Raw genomic sequence first — 15,021 nt, 5'->3', positions numbered from 1 at the left:
CTGCAATATTTCTTGTCTCTGACCCACTCTTGTAGCCATTGTGTTTATATGGAGAGTCCAGTTCAGTATCAGATCAATGGTAAACTTGTGGATGCTGACGGGTGGGTATTCAGTGGTGTTAACATCACTGAATTGCAAGGAGCGGTGGTCAGATTGTTTCTTATTGGAGGTGGTCGTTGCCTAGCATTTGTGTGGGGTGAACATTACTTGCCACTTGTCAGCCCAGGCCCGGATGCTGTTAGGTCTTGCTACACTTGACCATGGTCTGCTTCAGTATTTAAGGAATGGTGCTGAACACTGGGGGTGTTCGCTGTTTATTGTACACTCCCGACCTTATAATTGAGGAGCGATCTTTGCGATGTAGCTGAAGATGATCAGGCCCGAGGAACTCCTGCAGAGATATTCTGGTGCTGAGATGGCTCACCTCCAACAACCCTAACACTCTTTCCAGGGGCCAAGTATGGCTCCAACCAGTGGAAAGTTTGCAACCCCACCTCCACCCCATTGGTTCTCATTGATGCCCTTTTGCTCCTTGATACCGTACTCTATCTAAGACAGTTTTGATGGCAAGATGATATCATGAAGCCTACATACAATGGGTAGAAAGGCACATGTTGGCATGGAGGGTATGAAGAACTATGGTGAATGGGTGGAAGACATAGGGAGGCATGGATTGTCATAGATAAAGCTACTATGGAGTGACGGCCAAGCTTCTATTTTGATTTGCTGCGTTTTTTTGGTACAAAGATGACAGATCATTGAGCTTTGCATTTTGAACAACTAGCCTCCAGACTAGAGAGATGTGGCTATCTCTGAACTCTTTTAAGGAGTGCTAGTCCTAACTTGAGTTATCAACCATGTATCCGGAACCAAAATTCAACAGTCCTGGGAATTTGTGGTTTGTGGAGCTGCTAACGTTCCTCCAGACTATAGAGCAAGCTCGGGAGACAGCAAGAGTGAGAGATCTACAATGCTTGTGGCAATACAGAAAGCTAACTGTGGTCGTGATTCAAGCGCAGTTCGCCAATTGCCGTAAAGTACTGCACTGACCCTTATCAGCCAGCTACGTAGAGAACATGATTTTCCTTTTCAGCCATTTGAAAGATGAGCATCCACAATTTATTAATGAATGTACTATTTGAATTTACTGCAATTACTTGTCAACATATCTGTCAATCTCCTCCTGAAATTTACTCAGTATCCCAGTGTCCACCAAGCTCTGGGGCTGTGAATTCTACAGATTCATGACCCTTTGAAAAAAGTAAATTCTTCTCATTTCAGCCTTAAATCTGTTTTTCTCTTAAAACTAGTGCCTCTCATTCTGGATTGCCCCACAAAGAAACACCCTCTCCATTTACTTTGTTAATCCTTTTTAACATCTTGTAAATCTCAATTAGATGTCCTCTCATTCTTGTAAACTCCAGGGAATAAGAGCCTGAACTACTAAATATGTCTTCATGCGACAAATCCCTCTTCTCTGAAATCAATCTAGTGAACCTCCTTTGAATTGCCTCTAATGCCACTACATCCCTCAAGCAAGGGGACCAAAACTGTCTGCAATACTCCCAACTGTGGTCTCACCAATACCTTCAACAGTTACAGCAACACCTCCCAATTTTTATGCTCTATTCCTTCAGCAATCAATGCCAAAATTCCATTTGCCTTCCTTATTAAGGTCACTAATGACAGAAAATTAGAAACAAATAAACAAAATTAATGCATGACCTTACCTTTCTGAAACACTAAAATTTCTTTCTAATTATGATTTAACTCGCCATGCAAAACTTACTCAAGTTAATCAGCATCTGACATCTAAAAGAGATTAATAACAGATTGAAGGTTAATTTATACAAGTGAGATCTGAATAAAGCAGACATTGTACCTTTTTTACAAAATCCATTTCACATAGGTCTTGTAGAATTCCCAGACACACAGAGCAAGTTTGAACTTCATCACCAGGAAGTACACATTCATTGGATAGCAATTTGACTGCTCCATTCTGTTCTGAATCAGAATCATTCTTTTCAGAATCCTGCAACCGCATCTTCTTGCAAGGTGGTTGACCATATTCTACTTCCTTAGATTTATCTTCATCACCGTTCAAGAACTTGTGGAGCTCTGTGAACAATTCCTGAAACACAGACATTTTTAAATACAATGTTCTGTTTGTGACGCCTTATTTAAATTATTTGGAAAAGCGGACAGTGTGCCTCTTCAGATTTACTTTATACAATATCTGACCACTAGATCAATTAGTATCATTGCAAAATGTTGCATCTGTTTTATATTTGAATTAAATTCCATAATGTTGCATGAGACACTGAGCTGATGGCACTATATAGAGAAGGTGGAGAGGGTGGGTGAGTGACTGCGTGAAAGGATAAACATGGGCAAAATCAAATCTAATGCCTGTGGCAACTTTTGGGATGAGGTATATAATGAGGAAGAGGTGAGGATTCCACCACTTTATTTAAATCAGTCAGAGTGGACCTGCTGCCAATTGAGATCCTGAAGTCAGCAATTATGGCACGGTGGCTCAGTGGTCAGCACTGCTGCCTCGCAGTGCCAAGGACCGGGGTTCGATTCCACCCTCGGGCGACCGTCTGTGTGGAGTTTGCACATTCTCTCCGTGTCTGCATGTGTTTCTTATGAATGCTCCGGTTTCCTCCCGCAATCCAAAGATGTGCAGGCTAGGTGGATTAGCCATGCTAAAATTGCCCATAGTGTTCAGGGATGTGTAGATTAGGGGGATAGGTCTGGGTGGGATGCTCTATGTTGGTGTGGACTTGTTGGGCCATAGGGCCTGTTTCCACACTGTAGGGATTCTATGAATTAATGCCTCATCCTGCCATTGTTGACATTGCCCTGCTGGGAGCACAGCCACATGGGGAGAATGTCAACCAAACCCGGTTGGGATTCTTGTAGGCTCTTGGCTGGGTGATTAGTGGGTAAACTAACATTTTATGGTTTAAGTGATGGTAACTAAACTAAAAGTAACATTTATCAATTGATGAAACATTATTCCTACTAAGTGTCACCCATGGACAGCTTAGCACTCCAACACTATGTGACTTTGTTTAGCTTAATTTAAGAAAGAAATGCACCATGGGACTGCAAACAGATTGAAGGCTACAACTTTGCCTTTCAGAGTGAAAGATGCAAGACTGAGGGATCTGTTTTGTTTCAGATCGAGACTTCCAAGGTTGATTAAGACAATGATGGTACACTCCATAGTTTGTTAGCCCTTATCAAGGAATCATAAATGCACCAATACAAGGAGATAGCTACGGCAAAGAAAGGAGTTGTGTGATTATAGACAGGCCCTAACTACATAGTAAAAGGTTCTTGTGGTGCAGTATCACTATCTTTGAGCCAGACGGCTTGGGTTCAATTCCCACCTTCCCAGAGGTGTTTAATATATTTTTAACCTATTTTTCTAATCAACCTTAGGACACAGGAACAGAGTTTTAGATGAGCTACAGTTAATGGGAGGTGGGGCATCAGTTAGAGAGATGTCATTACACACCTCTAGAGCAGGTGGGACTTGAACCTAATACACAAGTTATGAGACAGCATTTGTGGTCATGGTAGAACACTTGACAGAACACAACCTATGACTTGAAAAGCTCCCCAACACTGAACCTCTCGTGTCACATCTAGGTGCACTGTTCACGAATGCACAAGTCCATTATCATTGGCCTCCTGGTCCAGAGTTCAGGATACTACCACTGTGACAGAGGTGTGTGATAACATCTCTGAATAGGTTGATTAGAGGACATTTTTTTATAAAAACAGTCTTTTTAAAGCAACTGACTAAATGCAACGGACGTATTAGAGTTAACTTTGTAACAAAGTATTTAAGTTTCTAGCTGTATAATCCTTTGACCTTAACATATCTTGTCAGCTGCACTGTTCACAATCTTCCTGTACTATTTGACCACCTGCTGAACTTCTGACCTCCTCTTTTCAATCATGACCATACACCTGCCTTCATTTCTGCTCAGCTCATCTGCTGTTGAAACATTATCTGGGTCTTTATGACTTCCACACTTGATTTTCCCAGTACACTCTAACTGATGCCCCACCTCCCATTAACTGTAGCTCATCTAAAACTCTGTTCCTGTGTACTAAGTTGCACAAAGATTTCCTCACCTTTCACCCATCTGATCACTTTTATGCTGCTTCATAGTCCATCAATACCTCAATTTTAAGTCTGCTATCTTCATGTCAAAATCCTTTCAAGGCCTCACTTCTCATCTCCAACATCCCTTCAACTTTACAACTATTTGAGATCACTGGACTCCAATTTCTAGCTGACTCTCCTTTTGAATTCTTCATCATGGTCATTTTTGTGGTATACCCTCATGTGCTGAGGATGCAGAACCTAGAATTTTCACCTTCAACATCCCCATTTTAATGACCCTTTGTTGAGCTGCTCCTTAAAACCAAACACTTTGAGCAAACTTTTATACACTTGCCTGTATAGTGTGATACTGTACACAAGTTATGAGACAGCACTTGTGGTCACAGTTACATGCTTGGGAGAACAAGACCTGTGGATTGTAGGGTTCCTAATCACTGAACCTCCCTTGTGTCATGTCTGGGTATATTGTTCAGGAATGCACAAGTCCATTATCGCTGGATCATGTGACTATCAGGAAGCTTTAAAAATTGTTAATTTGATGGAACTTGCTTTGTGTCTAAAGTTTTTGAGAAGATTTGTAGCTCGGGTTGTGGATGAGGTTGTAGACATGCTCACTGAGCCAGAGTGTTTGGTTGCAAATGGTTTATCACTCTGTCAGTGCACTCCGATAAAGTGTTAGTGTTCTGTCCTGCTTGTCATTTACATGCCTCGACTTGCTGGGGTAGTTTTTTTTTGTCTGTTTTGTAATTCTTATGTTTTTCAGCCTCCTCCTAATGCAGAGATTTGAGGGTGGGAGGGGGTTTCTGCCAGACCAAATTGCATTTTTATGGAGGGCTTAAACAATGCTCTAGCTTCTGAAGCTTAGCTAGAGTAGATGAGTCACTATTCAAAGAGATAACATGTTGCATGTTTATTTTAAGCAGGAAAGATTTACAAGCTGACTTTAAAGTACACTGCATTTTCAGGGTGATTGATTTAGGTTTTGGAATGGATGATTCAATGCAATTCAACGAACAGCCATGACTTCACACACCAAAATGTTCTTCAGCGTGGGTGGCAAATCTCCAGCCTGTTCTACACACAGGCATTGAGGAAATTCCATTAACAATATATTTGTTAGCTTCTTGAACTTGTGTGGCACCTCAGACATAACAAAATGTGCCACCGTATCATAGGTGGGTATCTCCCTGGGCAGGACAGTGGATGAGCGATTAGCACTGCTGCCTCACAGTGCCAGAGATCCCGGTTTGATTCCACCTTCGGGTGACTGTATCAAGCTTGCACAGACATGCTCCCTGCGTCTGTATGGGTTTCCACCAGGTGCTTGGGTTTGCTCCCAAAGTCCAACCATGTGCAGGTTTGGAGGGTCAGATGGATCTACCTGCTTTCACACTGTATGGATTATGAGAGGAGGAGCTGGAGGTGAAAATTGATGCTGAGGAAGTAGGTTCAGATGATTTAGAAGTTGGGGAAAAATGCTCCAAGAGTAAAAGGGTTTTCGGGAGGAACTCATGACTGTTGAAGGCCAGATGGCTGACACTGCAACCAGCTATGGTCAGAAGTTAGAGGTAGGAGGGGTTGCAGCTGTGGGAAAAAATTGTACTAGTAGGATAAAAAAAAATTTTATTTGATAAAGTTTACATGGAGTCATATAGCATGGAAATATACCCTTCAGTCCAACTCATCCACATCAAACAGATACCCCAATTTGACCTAGTCCCATTTGCCAGCATTTGGCCCATATCTCTGTACACCCTTTCTATTCATATACCCATCCTGATGCCTTTTTAAAAAATGTTATAATTGTACCAGCGCACCACTTCATCTGGCAGCTCATTCCATACATGTACCACTTCCGGCATGAAAGAGTTAGGTCCTTTTTAAAAATCATTCCTCTCTCACCTTAAACCTATATCCTCTAGTTTGGGACTCCCCTACCCTAGGAAGACTATGGCTATATACCATGTCCATGCCCCTCATTATTTTATAAACCTCTAAGGTCACCCCTTAGTATCTGACATTCTAGGAGGAAAAAAGCCCCAGCCTATTCAGCGTCTCCCTCTAACTCAAACACTCCAGTCTTGGTCAATATCTTTGTAAATCTATTCTGTATCCTTTAAAGTTTAACAACAACCTTCCTGAAGAAAAGTAATCAGAGTTGTATGCAGTATGCAGTATGCTAACAGTAGCCTCAACAATGTCTTGTGTAGCTGCAACATGGCATCCCAACTCCTGTACTTAAATGTACAATGTAGGCATGCATGTCAAATGCCTTCTTCACTATCCTACCTACCTACAACTCCACTTTCAAGGAACTACACCCGGCACCTGCACCCTAATGTTTGGCAACACATCCCAGGGCTCTCAATATCTGTGCAAGTCCTGTCCGAATTTTCCTTACAAGATGCAACACGGCACATTTATCTAAATTAAACTCCATCGGCTATTCCTCAGCTGATTGACTCATCTGATCAGGGTCCTGTTCTACTCAGAGAGAAGTTTTCTTCACTGTCTACTACACTGCTTATTTTCATACGATCTGCAAACTTACTAACCTTACCTCCTACATTCACATCCAAATCACTTCCATAAACGACAAAATGCAGGGACCCAGCACTGATCCTTGTGGAACATATAATCAGCATTTTCAAACATCATTTTTTTTTAAAGAAAGGTCATGCTTTGCCATTCATGTCTTATTTTCATTTAAAAATCAACAACATTCCAAAAACCTTGCATGAAAGTCTGTACGTAGCCTGAATTCCAACAGAACAAAATCTTAGTATACATCGAGGACAGCACCGTGCACTGAGCAGCATCTGGACAACTCTCCTGTCCTTCTCCTTTAATGGAAGCATGACTTGTGATCCTATTCAACAAAAAGAAACAACAATTTTTATTAATGTTCATGGATTTTACAATTGTCTTCAGCATGAAATAAATAATTTAAAAGATTGTGTTCTATTTTCACCAGCATTTTCAGTTACATTTTTGTGCTTCAATGTCTGGACAACAGGCTACTTGATCGTTTCCTTTCCAAAGCCATCCATTTTACCAAATTATGACAAGCTATTCAATTTTTGCAGTGAATTCACACGAGAGTATAACAAGACGTTGCTGATGATTGTCAGGATGATATGGTTGATCACTTCAATTTCTTGTCAACGGTAAACACCAAGATGTTGTTATTGGGGGAATTACATAATGATAATGCCATTTAACTGTCAAAGTGAGACAGTTAAATTCTCACTTGTTGGAGTTGGGCATTGCCTAGTACTTGTGTGGCATAAGGTCTAGGAAAAAAAAAGGACCTGTTTTGGGATTATGAAAAGCTAGGAACAAAATAAGGTCTTCAAGGGTCCTCATCTCTGGATTGCTGCCCGAGCCACATGCAAATTGGCATCGGGAGGCGAGGATCAGGGAAGTAAACATGTGGCTAAAAGAGTGGTGTGGGAAAGAGGGTTTCCTTTTCATGGGGCACTGGCATCAGTTCTGGGACATGAGGGATCTATACCGCTGGGATGGGCTCCACCTGAGCAGGGCCAGGTCCAGTGCTCTGGCGAAAAAAAGTGTAAATAGGGTGATCAATAGGGCTTTAAACTACTAAGTGCTGGGGGGGGGGGGGGGGGAGAGAGCGCGAGAGAGCGCGAGAGAGCGCGAGAGAGCGCGAGAGAGCGCGAGAGAGCGCGAGAGAGCGCGAGAGAGCGCGAGAGAGCGCGAGAGAGCGCGAGAGAGCGCGAGAGAGCGCGAGAGAGCGCGAGAGAGCGCGAGAGAGCGCGAGAGAGCGCGAGAGAGCGCGAGAGAGCGCGAGAGAGCGCGAGAGAGCGCGAGAGAGCGCGAGAGAGCGCGAGAGGAGTGACCATACAGGGAGTATGACAATAAATAGAAGGCAAAGCAGCAGATTAGCAGGTGACGAGGAAGCTTCAACTCCATTGAAAACTAGGAAAAAAGTTAAAGCGATGGAGAACTCAAGAGCTGTTAGTAATGGAAGTGATAGGACTCAAATAAGTTGGTGCAGAAACTGGCATAAGGGCACTTTAGCTGAATGCTTCAAGCATTCGAAACAAGGTGGATGAGTTGATGGCACAAAATCATGGCAAAGGGATATGATTTAGTGGCCGTTACAGAGACATGGTTGCAGGATGGTCATGACTGGGAGTTAAATATCCAGGGGTATTAAACTGTTCGGAAGGACAGATAGGAAGGTAAGGGAGATGGTGTCACTCTGGTTTTTAGAGGATGATATCAGGGCAGTAGTGAGAGATGATATAGGTTCTACTGAACGAAAGGTTGAATCCATTTGGGTGGAAATTACAAATAGCAGGGAGAAGCCGTCACTGATAGGTGAGGTCTATAGGCCAAATAATGACATGGTGGTGGGGCAGGCAACAATCGTAGAAATAGCTAATGCATGCAAAAAAAATGGTACAGCAATCATCATGGGGGATTTTAATCTACATATCAATTGGTCAAACTAGGTCAGTCATGGCAGCCTCAAGGAAGGGTTCATAGAATGCATCTGCGATAATTTCCTTAAACAATATGCAATGGAACCTACAAAGGGAGCAAGCTACCCTAGATCTAGTCCTGTGTAACCAGACAGTAATAATTAATGATCTCACAGTTAGGGATCCTCTTGGAAGGAGTTATCACGGTATGGTCGAATTTAAAATTCAGATGGAGCGTGAGAAGGTTAAATCCAGTACCAATGTCCCGTGCTTAAACAAAGGAGACTATGATGGGATGAGGGAGGAGTTAGCTAAGATAGAATGGGAGCAAAAACTTTATGGTGAGTCAATTGAGGTACAGTGGAAGACTTTCAAAATGATTTGTCACAGTGCTCATAAGTATATTCCAGTGATAAGGTAGAACTGTAGGAAAAGAGACCGTCAGCCACGGATGCCTAAGGAAATAAAAGGAAAGTATCAGATTGAAAAGAAAATACATACAAAAAAGCAAAAAAAAGAGAGCAGTGGGAAACTAGTAGACTGGTAAATCTTTAAAGGCCAACAGAAAGCCACAAAAGAAAGTGAGATCGATTATGAGAGTAAACTAGCTCAGAATATAAAAACAGGCAGCAAAAGTTTCTATAGATATGTAAATCGTGAAAGTTTGGCGAAGGTAAAACATTGGTCCTTTAGAGGATGAGAAGGCCAAGTTAATAACCGGAAATGAGGAAATAGCCTAGGCATTAAACAGTTATTCTGTGTCAGTCTTCACAGTGGAAGACACAAATAACATGCCAAAAACTGATGGCAAGAAGGTAAATGCAGGTGAGGACCTAGAAACCATCATTATCACTAAGGAGGCAGTGCTGAGCAAGCTGATGGGGGCTAAAGGCAGAGAAGTCTCCTGGCCCTGATGAAATGCATCCCATGGTACTAAAGAGGGGATGGTGGAAAAAGCAAATAACTTCAGTAGTGGGGAAAATACTTGAATCTATAATTAAGGAAGAAATAGCAAGCCATCTGGCTACAGACTGTCCCTTTGGGAACACCCAGCATGGGTTCATGAATGGTAGATCATGTTTAACTAATTTGGCAGAATTCACTGTCCACCATGCAAGTATGTCTCCAATGTGGAACCTGTGGATGTAGTGTATCTGGGTTTCCAGAAGGCATTTGACAAGGTGCCACACCAAAGACTGCTACATAAGATAAAGTTGCATGGTATTACTGGTAATGTATTGGCATGGAGAGAGGATTAGTTGACTAGTAGAAAACAAAGAGTAGGTGTAAATGGCTGTTGTTCTGGTTGGCGGTCAGTGGCTAATAGTGTGCCTCAGTGTTGGGGGCACAATTGTTTACAATTTACACAGATGATTTGGAATTGAGGTCTAAGTGTGGTGTGTCAAAATTTGCAGATGACATTAAGATGTGTGGTACGACAAAGTGTGCAGAAGACACTGGAAGTCTGCAGAGGAATATAGATAGTCTAAGTGAGTGGGCGAAGGTCAGATTGAGTCAAATGTTGATAAGTGAGAGGTCATCCATTTTGGTAGGAATAACAGCAAAATGGACTGTGTTTTAAACGGTAAAAAAATTGCAGCACGCTGCTGTGCAGAGGGACTTGGGCGTCCTTGTGCATGAAGCGCTAAACATAGGATTGCAGATGCAGCAGGTAATTAAAAAGGCAAATGGAATTTTGTCTATCATTACTAGAGGGATGGAGTTTAAAAACAGGTAGGCTATGCTCCAGCTGTATAGGGTCCTGGTGAGGCCACATCTGGAGTAGTGTGTGCAATTTTGGTCTCCTTACTTGAGAAGGGATAAAGTAGCACTGGAGGGTGTGCAGAGGAGATTCACTCAGTTGATTCCAGAGTTGAGAGGGTTGGATTATGAGGAGAGACTGAGTAGGCTGGGATTATACTCATTGGAATTCAGGAGAATGAGGGGAAGGTAGAGGCAGTGAGGTTGTTTCCACTAGCAGGTGAAACTAGGACTAGGGGCCCTAACCTCAAAATAAAGGGAAGTAGATGTCAGACTGAGGTCAGGAGGAACTTCAACATCCAAAGAGTTGTGAATCTGTGGAATTCCCTGTCTAGCAAAACGGTTGAAGCTACCTCGCTGAATGTTTTTAAGGCAAGGCTAGATAAATTTTTGAACAGTAAAGGAATTAAGGGTTCTGGTGAGCAGGTGCATAAGTGGAGCTGAGTTTCAAAAAGATCAGCCATGATCTTATCGAATGGCGGGGCAGGCTCAATGGGCCAGATGGCCTACTCCCGCTCTTATGTTCTTACATGTATTCCTTGCCATCTTTCGGGCTGCATCCAATAAGTTACAAATGGGACTAAATATTGTACAATCGTCTCCACTGTGGTCTTAAGAAGTCACATCATTGGTGGAGCAGCTGAAGATGGTTGGTTGTAGAACACTACCCTGAAGACTGGTGGCTCTTGTGATGCAGTGGTAGTGTCCCTGCCTCTTTGCCAGGAGGCCTGGGCTCAAGTCCCACCTGCTCCAGAGTAATAACATTTCCGAACAGGTTTATCAGAAAATATTTACCTGAAGACTCCTACAGCAATGAACTGTGATTGGGACCATTAGGGTCCAACAAATACAACCATCTTCCTTTGTGCTTCGTCCATCCAATTGAAGTGTTCCCCAATTCCCACTGAATGTGATTTTTTTCAGGGCTCTTTTGATGCTACCCTCAGTTAAACAATGCTTTAATATTGTTACAAACTCATGAGACAATGTTCTGCTCTATTCCAAGTTCTATAAAGACAACCTTGTAAATAAGATCGCTGAACTGAGCGCCTTATGATAGATATAATCATGTGATCTCTACATGTGAAACACAAGTACAGAATTTCTATCCCAAACATACCCCTTTCCAAATAAAAAGAAAAAAAATTGCACATATCATTTATACAGGCAGTTACCCAGGTTACCTGCTCTGCACATGATTCTTGTCATGCATTAGCAGTTTGTTATTCTCATCTGTCTCTGCACATGCATTGCAAACCCTTTAAATCATGTACCATTTGAGAGGTTGACATGTTTGCGGTATTATTGGCTATTCACTTGGATGACGTTCCAGCTCCATCAACTATGGCTTCCATGTCACATGCTGATGTTGTGGCATCAATTATATTTCCACTTCCTTTGTCAGGGTGTTGTAAACTTCTGGGAGTGATGGTTGATCTGTCTCATGGCAAGTTCATATCTTATTAATCAGCCACCTACGAGCAAACAACTTCTCTAGTCATGTGTCTGTCTTCAGTTGCAATGGTAAATCTTGCTGCTCAGTTCAAACATGTACAATTGATGTAATACCCATTGGACACAGGTCCCAAGTTACCAATTGGTCTGATCCTTGTTAACAACACAATGTTTATACTCTGATGGCTCTCCACTGTTTGAGAATTTGGTAAGAAGATGAATTAGCTGGAGGTCAAATTTAATTTAATTTTGAAATGCACACCTGGTTTCAGCAATGTTTTTGCTATCGGAAGAATAATTTTGGCATGGCACCATAGTCTTTGTTTGTACAGGACTATTTGTCAAGGTTTCTGCTGGTTTGCTTCTCTATGCAAGGACTGGCTTATCTTTGCTGATTTTCACCAATGCCCCAGCCTTTTCAGACAACCAGGGATACAGCAGATGATGTATGATGTTGTATTTTCCAATTCTTTACAAAAGAGCTGGAATTCTTCATTTGGGTACTGAAGATCATTATTGGTCATCCTAGTCTCAGCAGCGGTGGTTCAAATCAACTGGTCCATCTCCCAGGAGTCAGAATCGGTGTCTAGCATGACAAGGTAATCAGCTCCTGTGAGTGCGAACAGATCTATTCCTAGCTACATCCATGGTCTATCTGGGATGTCATGCATCATCAGGGGCTCTCTATCTAGCTTAGATCAGTACTCATTATGAGAACTACACTAACTGATGTGGCCCTTGATTTTATTACTCACATTTGGCCAGGACAGCAAATCTCTTGTCTCGCTCAGGCTGGAATCAATTTCTTGCAGTTTGCATTGATGCACTTCAGCATCTCTCTTAACTCCTTCGGAATAAGAAATATTTCCTTTGTACAATATGCAACTTCAAGCTGTCAATTCATCTGTGTGCCCAATATACTTTTGAGACATAGGAGTGTCCTTGATGCTTTCAGGCCATCCTGTCATCTCGATTTCTTGCAACACTTGCAGATTTAAGTAAGGCATTTAAACACTCAGCATCATTGCTGGGGGCCCCTTTGTGATGCAGTGGTAGTGTCCCTTCCCCTGAACTGAGGAGCCCAGGTTCGAGTCCCATCTGCTCCAGAGGCGTATAAATAACATCTCTGAACAGGTTGATTCAGAAAAATAGATTCAATGTCTTTGCTGAGCTGATGACTTCCAGAACAGACTTCATATAACATTGTGAAATCTTCTAAATCCACTCTCTCACATCATCCTCTACATTAGTCATAAAAAGGAGATCTGCCGTCTGCAGCTTGGTCAGTGATGTACATCTGTTTCCTTTGCTTGTATGTCACATTCACATAGTATCTCTGTGACCAGGCTAACATGTTATGCAGATACTCTGAAGTAAATAGTAGTGCCTTGTGCAAAATAGTTTGAAGCAGTTTGTGGCTAGATTCAAACTCATCTTGTCTCTTCCAATTAGGTGTTAATGAAAATGATCACGAGCAAAGGTAGTCACCCAGGCAACATCTTGATCTGAGCATATATTCATTTTGTTTGCATAAATGCACTGGATCCAAATACAGCTTGTTGTCCTTGTTACACGAGGGATACGCCAAGCCCTGTCCTGCTGGCATCACACTGTGGGCTGCCTTCGTCATGTATATAACACTTTGTCAACTCCATTACCTTGTTAGTTGCTTGATCTTGATGACTGCTGCTTGTTTTGGGCCCCAATGCCATTGTACAACAAAACAAGAGAACTGATCAATGACTTCAGAAAGGAAGGAGAAAGACACGCCACTATCTACATCAATGGTGCAGAGGTGGACAGCGTCAAGTTCGTAGGAGTAACAATAACCAACAATCTGTCCTGCACCTCCCTCATGGATCTGACAGTCAAGGCAGCAGTATAATGCCTTTCCTTCTTCAGATGGCTCTGGAAATCCGACAAGTCCATAAGAACCTCACCAACTTTTACAGTTGCACCACAAAAAGCATTCTATCTGGGTGCATAATGGCTTGTATGGCAACTGCTCTGCCCAGGCCTAGAAAAAGCTACAGGAAGTTGTGTACACAGCCCAGATCACCATGAAAACAAACCTCCCATCCAAGGACTCCATCTACACGTCACGTTGCCACAGAAATGCTGCCAATGCCATCCAAGATTCCTCCCACCCCAGTAATACTGTCTTCAAACCTCTTCCGTCAGACAGAAGATACAGATACACGTTCAAGGATAACTTCTTCTCTGCTGTTATTTGATCACTAAGTGGACTTTTCTAATTTCAAATCTAATATTGATCTTGCTTTAACACATCTTCTGTGCAGACGTATCTGTGTGCCTCACTCTATCCAAATACCCTATGATCTATATGTTCTTGAGTATTATGATCTGCTTGAAATGCTCGCAAAACAAAAAACTTTTCACCGTACTTGAGTACACGTGACAACAATAAAACAAATCAAATCAAAGTAAGTTCTTCTCTCAGCATGAGTGTGGTGCCATCATACAGCCTCGACTTTACTTTTGAGAGCTTCACTTTTCAACTTAAGAGAATCATTGAGTTGTCATTTCACACAAGCCTCTCAAGTTCATGATGCGCCATTGTGTATCTCACACTGCAGAATCACTTGTTATTCTCCTTCTGCAGTCATCATCCCAATAGTTACAAACCATTAATCATACACTGACAAATGAACTAACATGTTCAATGGTTTAGAGTGATTCTTCAGAATTCTATGCAGATATCTCTCCAGCGGCCATCTGCACCTGCTCATTCTACTTCTTTCTAATCAAACACTTCCACAAAATCATTTTGCTTCCTGTAGAAAGAACACTACGTACCTCAAATTGGATATGCCTTATTTTGCTTTGTGTGATGTAGTTGCAACTTGCTCTTTACCTCTGCTCTCTCTTCCTGGAATACCTGTCAAGACAATACCCAAAAGGCCTAGTTTGTTCTGTCATAAATATGCTCTTGGTGTTGATTTAAACACTCCACATTTCTGTACATGTTAATCACTTTCCAGAAAGGAGAAACATATCTTGACTCAATTACATAATCATCATAGAATCATACTATCCCTGCGGTGTGGAAACAAGCCATTTGGCCCAACAATTCCACAGTGGCCCTCCAAAGAGTATTCCACCCAGACCCATTCCCCTACCCCTGCATTTCCCATGGATAATCCACCTAACGTACACACCTCTGGACACTATGGGCAATTTAGCATGGCCAAT

The 15,021-nt window shown here is 42.1% G+C and overlaps 1 protein-coding gene across 4 annotated transcripts in view; it reads right to left on the bottom strand.

The window, feature by feature from the left end:
* Positions 1-15,021, bottom strand: part of pus10 (pseudouridine synthase 10) — a 164,024-nt gene that overhangs the window by 145,355 nt on the left and 3,648 nt on the right. For 3 of the 4 annotated variants that reach the window (XM_048536220.2, XM_048536224.2, XM_048536221.2), the window contains exons 2-4: positions 14,626-14,707; positions 6,877-7,013; positions 1,883-2,131 (exon numbers count right to left, since the gene is read on the bottom strand). In XM_048536220.2, the coding sequence (XP_048392177.1) occupies positions 1,883-2,131; positions 6,877-7,002 (375 nt within the window). In that variant the 5' untranslated portion in view covers positions 7,003-7,013; positions 14,626-14,707. The remainder of the gene's footprint in view (positions 1-1,882; positions 2,132-6,876; positions 7,014-14,625; positions 14,708-15,021) is intronic. The other variant, XM_048536223.2, reaches the window with a different exon arrangement.

This window comes from Stegostoma tigrinum, chromosome 9, assembly GCF_030684315.1.
Source record: "Stegostoma tigrinum isolate sSteTig4 chromosome 9, sSteTig4.hap1, whole genome shotgun sequence".
NCBI classification, from domain to species: domain Eukaryota; kingdom Metazoa; phylum Chordata; class Chondrichthyes; order Orectolobiformes; family Stegostomatidae; genus Stegostoma; species Stegostoma tigrinum.
The sequence above is the reverse complement of the archived record's forward strand: the minus strand, read 5'-3'. Positions and strand labels throughout refer to the sequence as shown.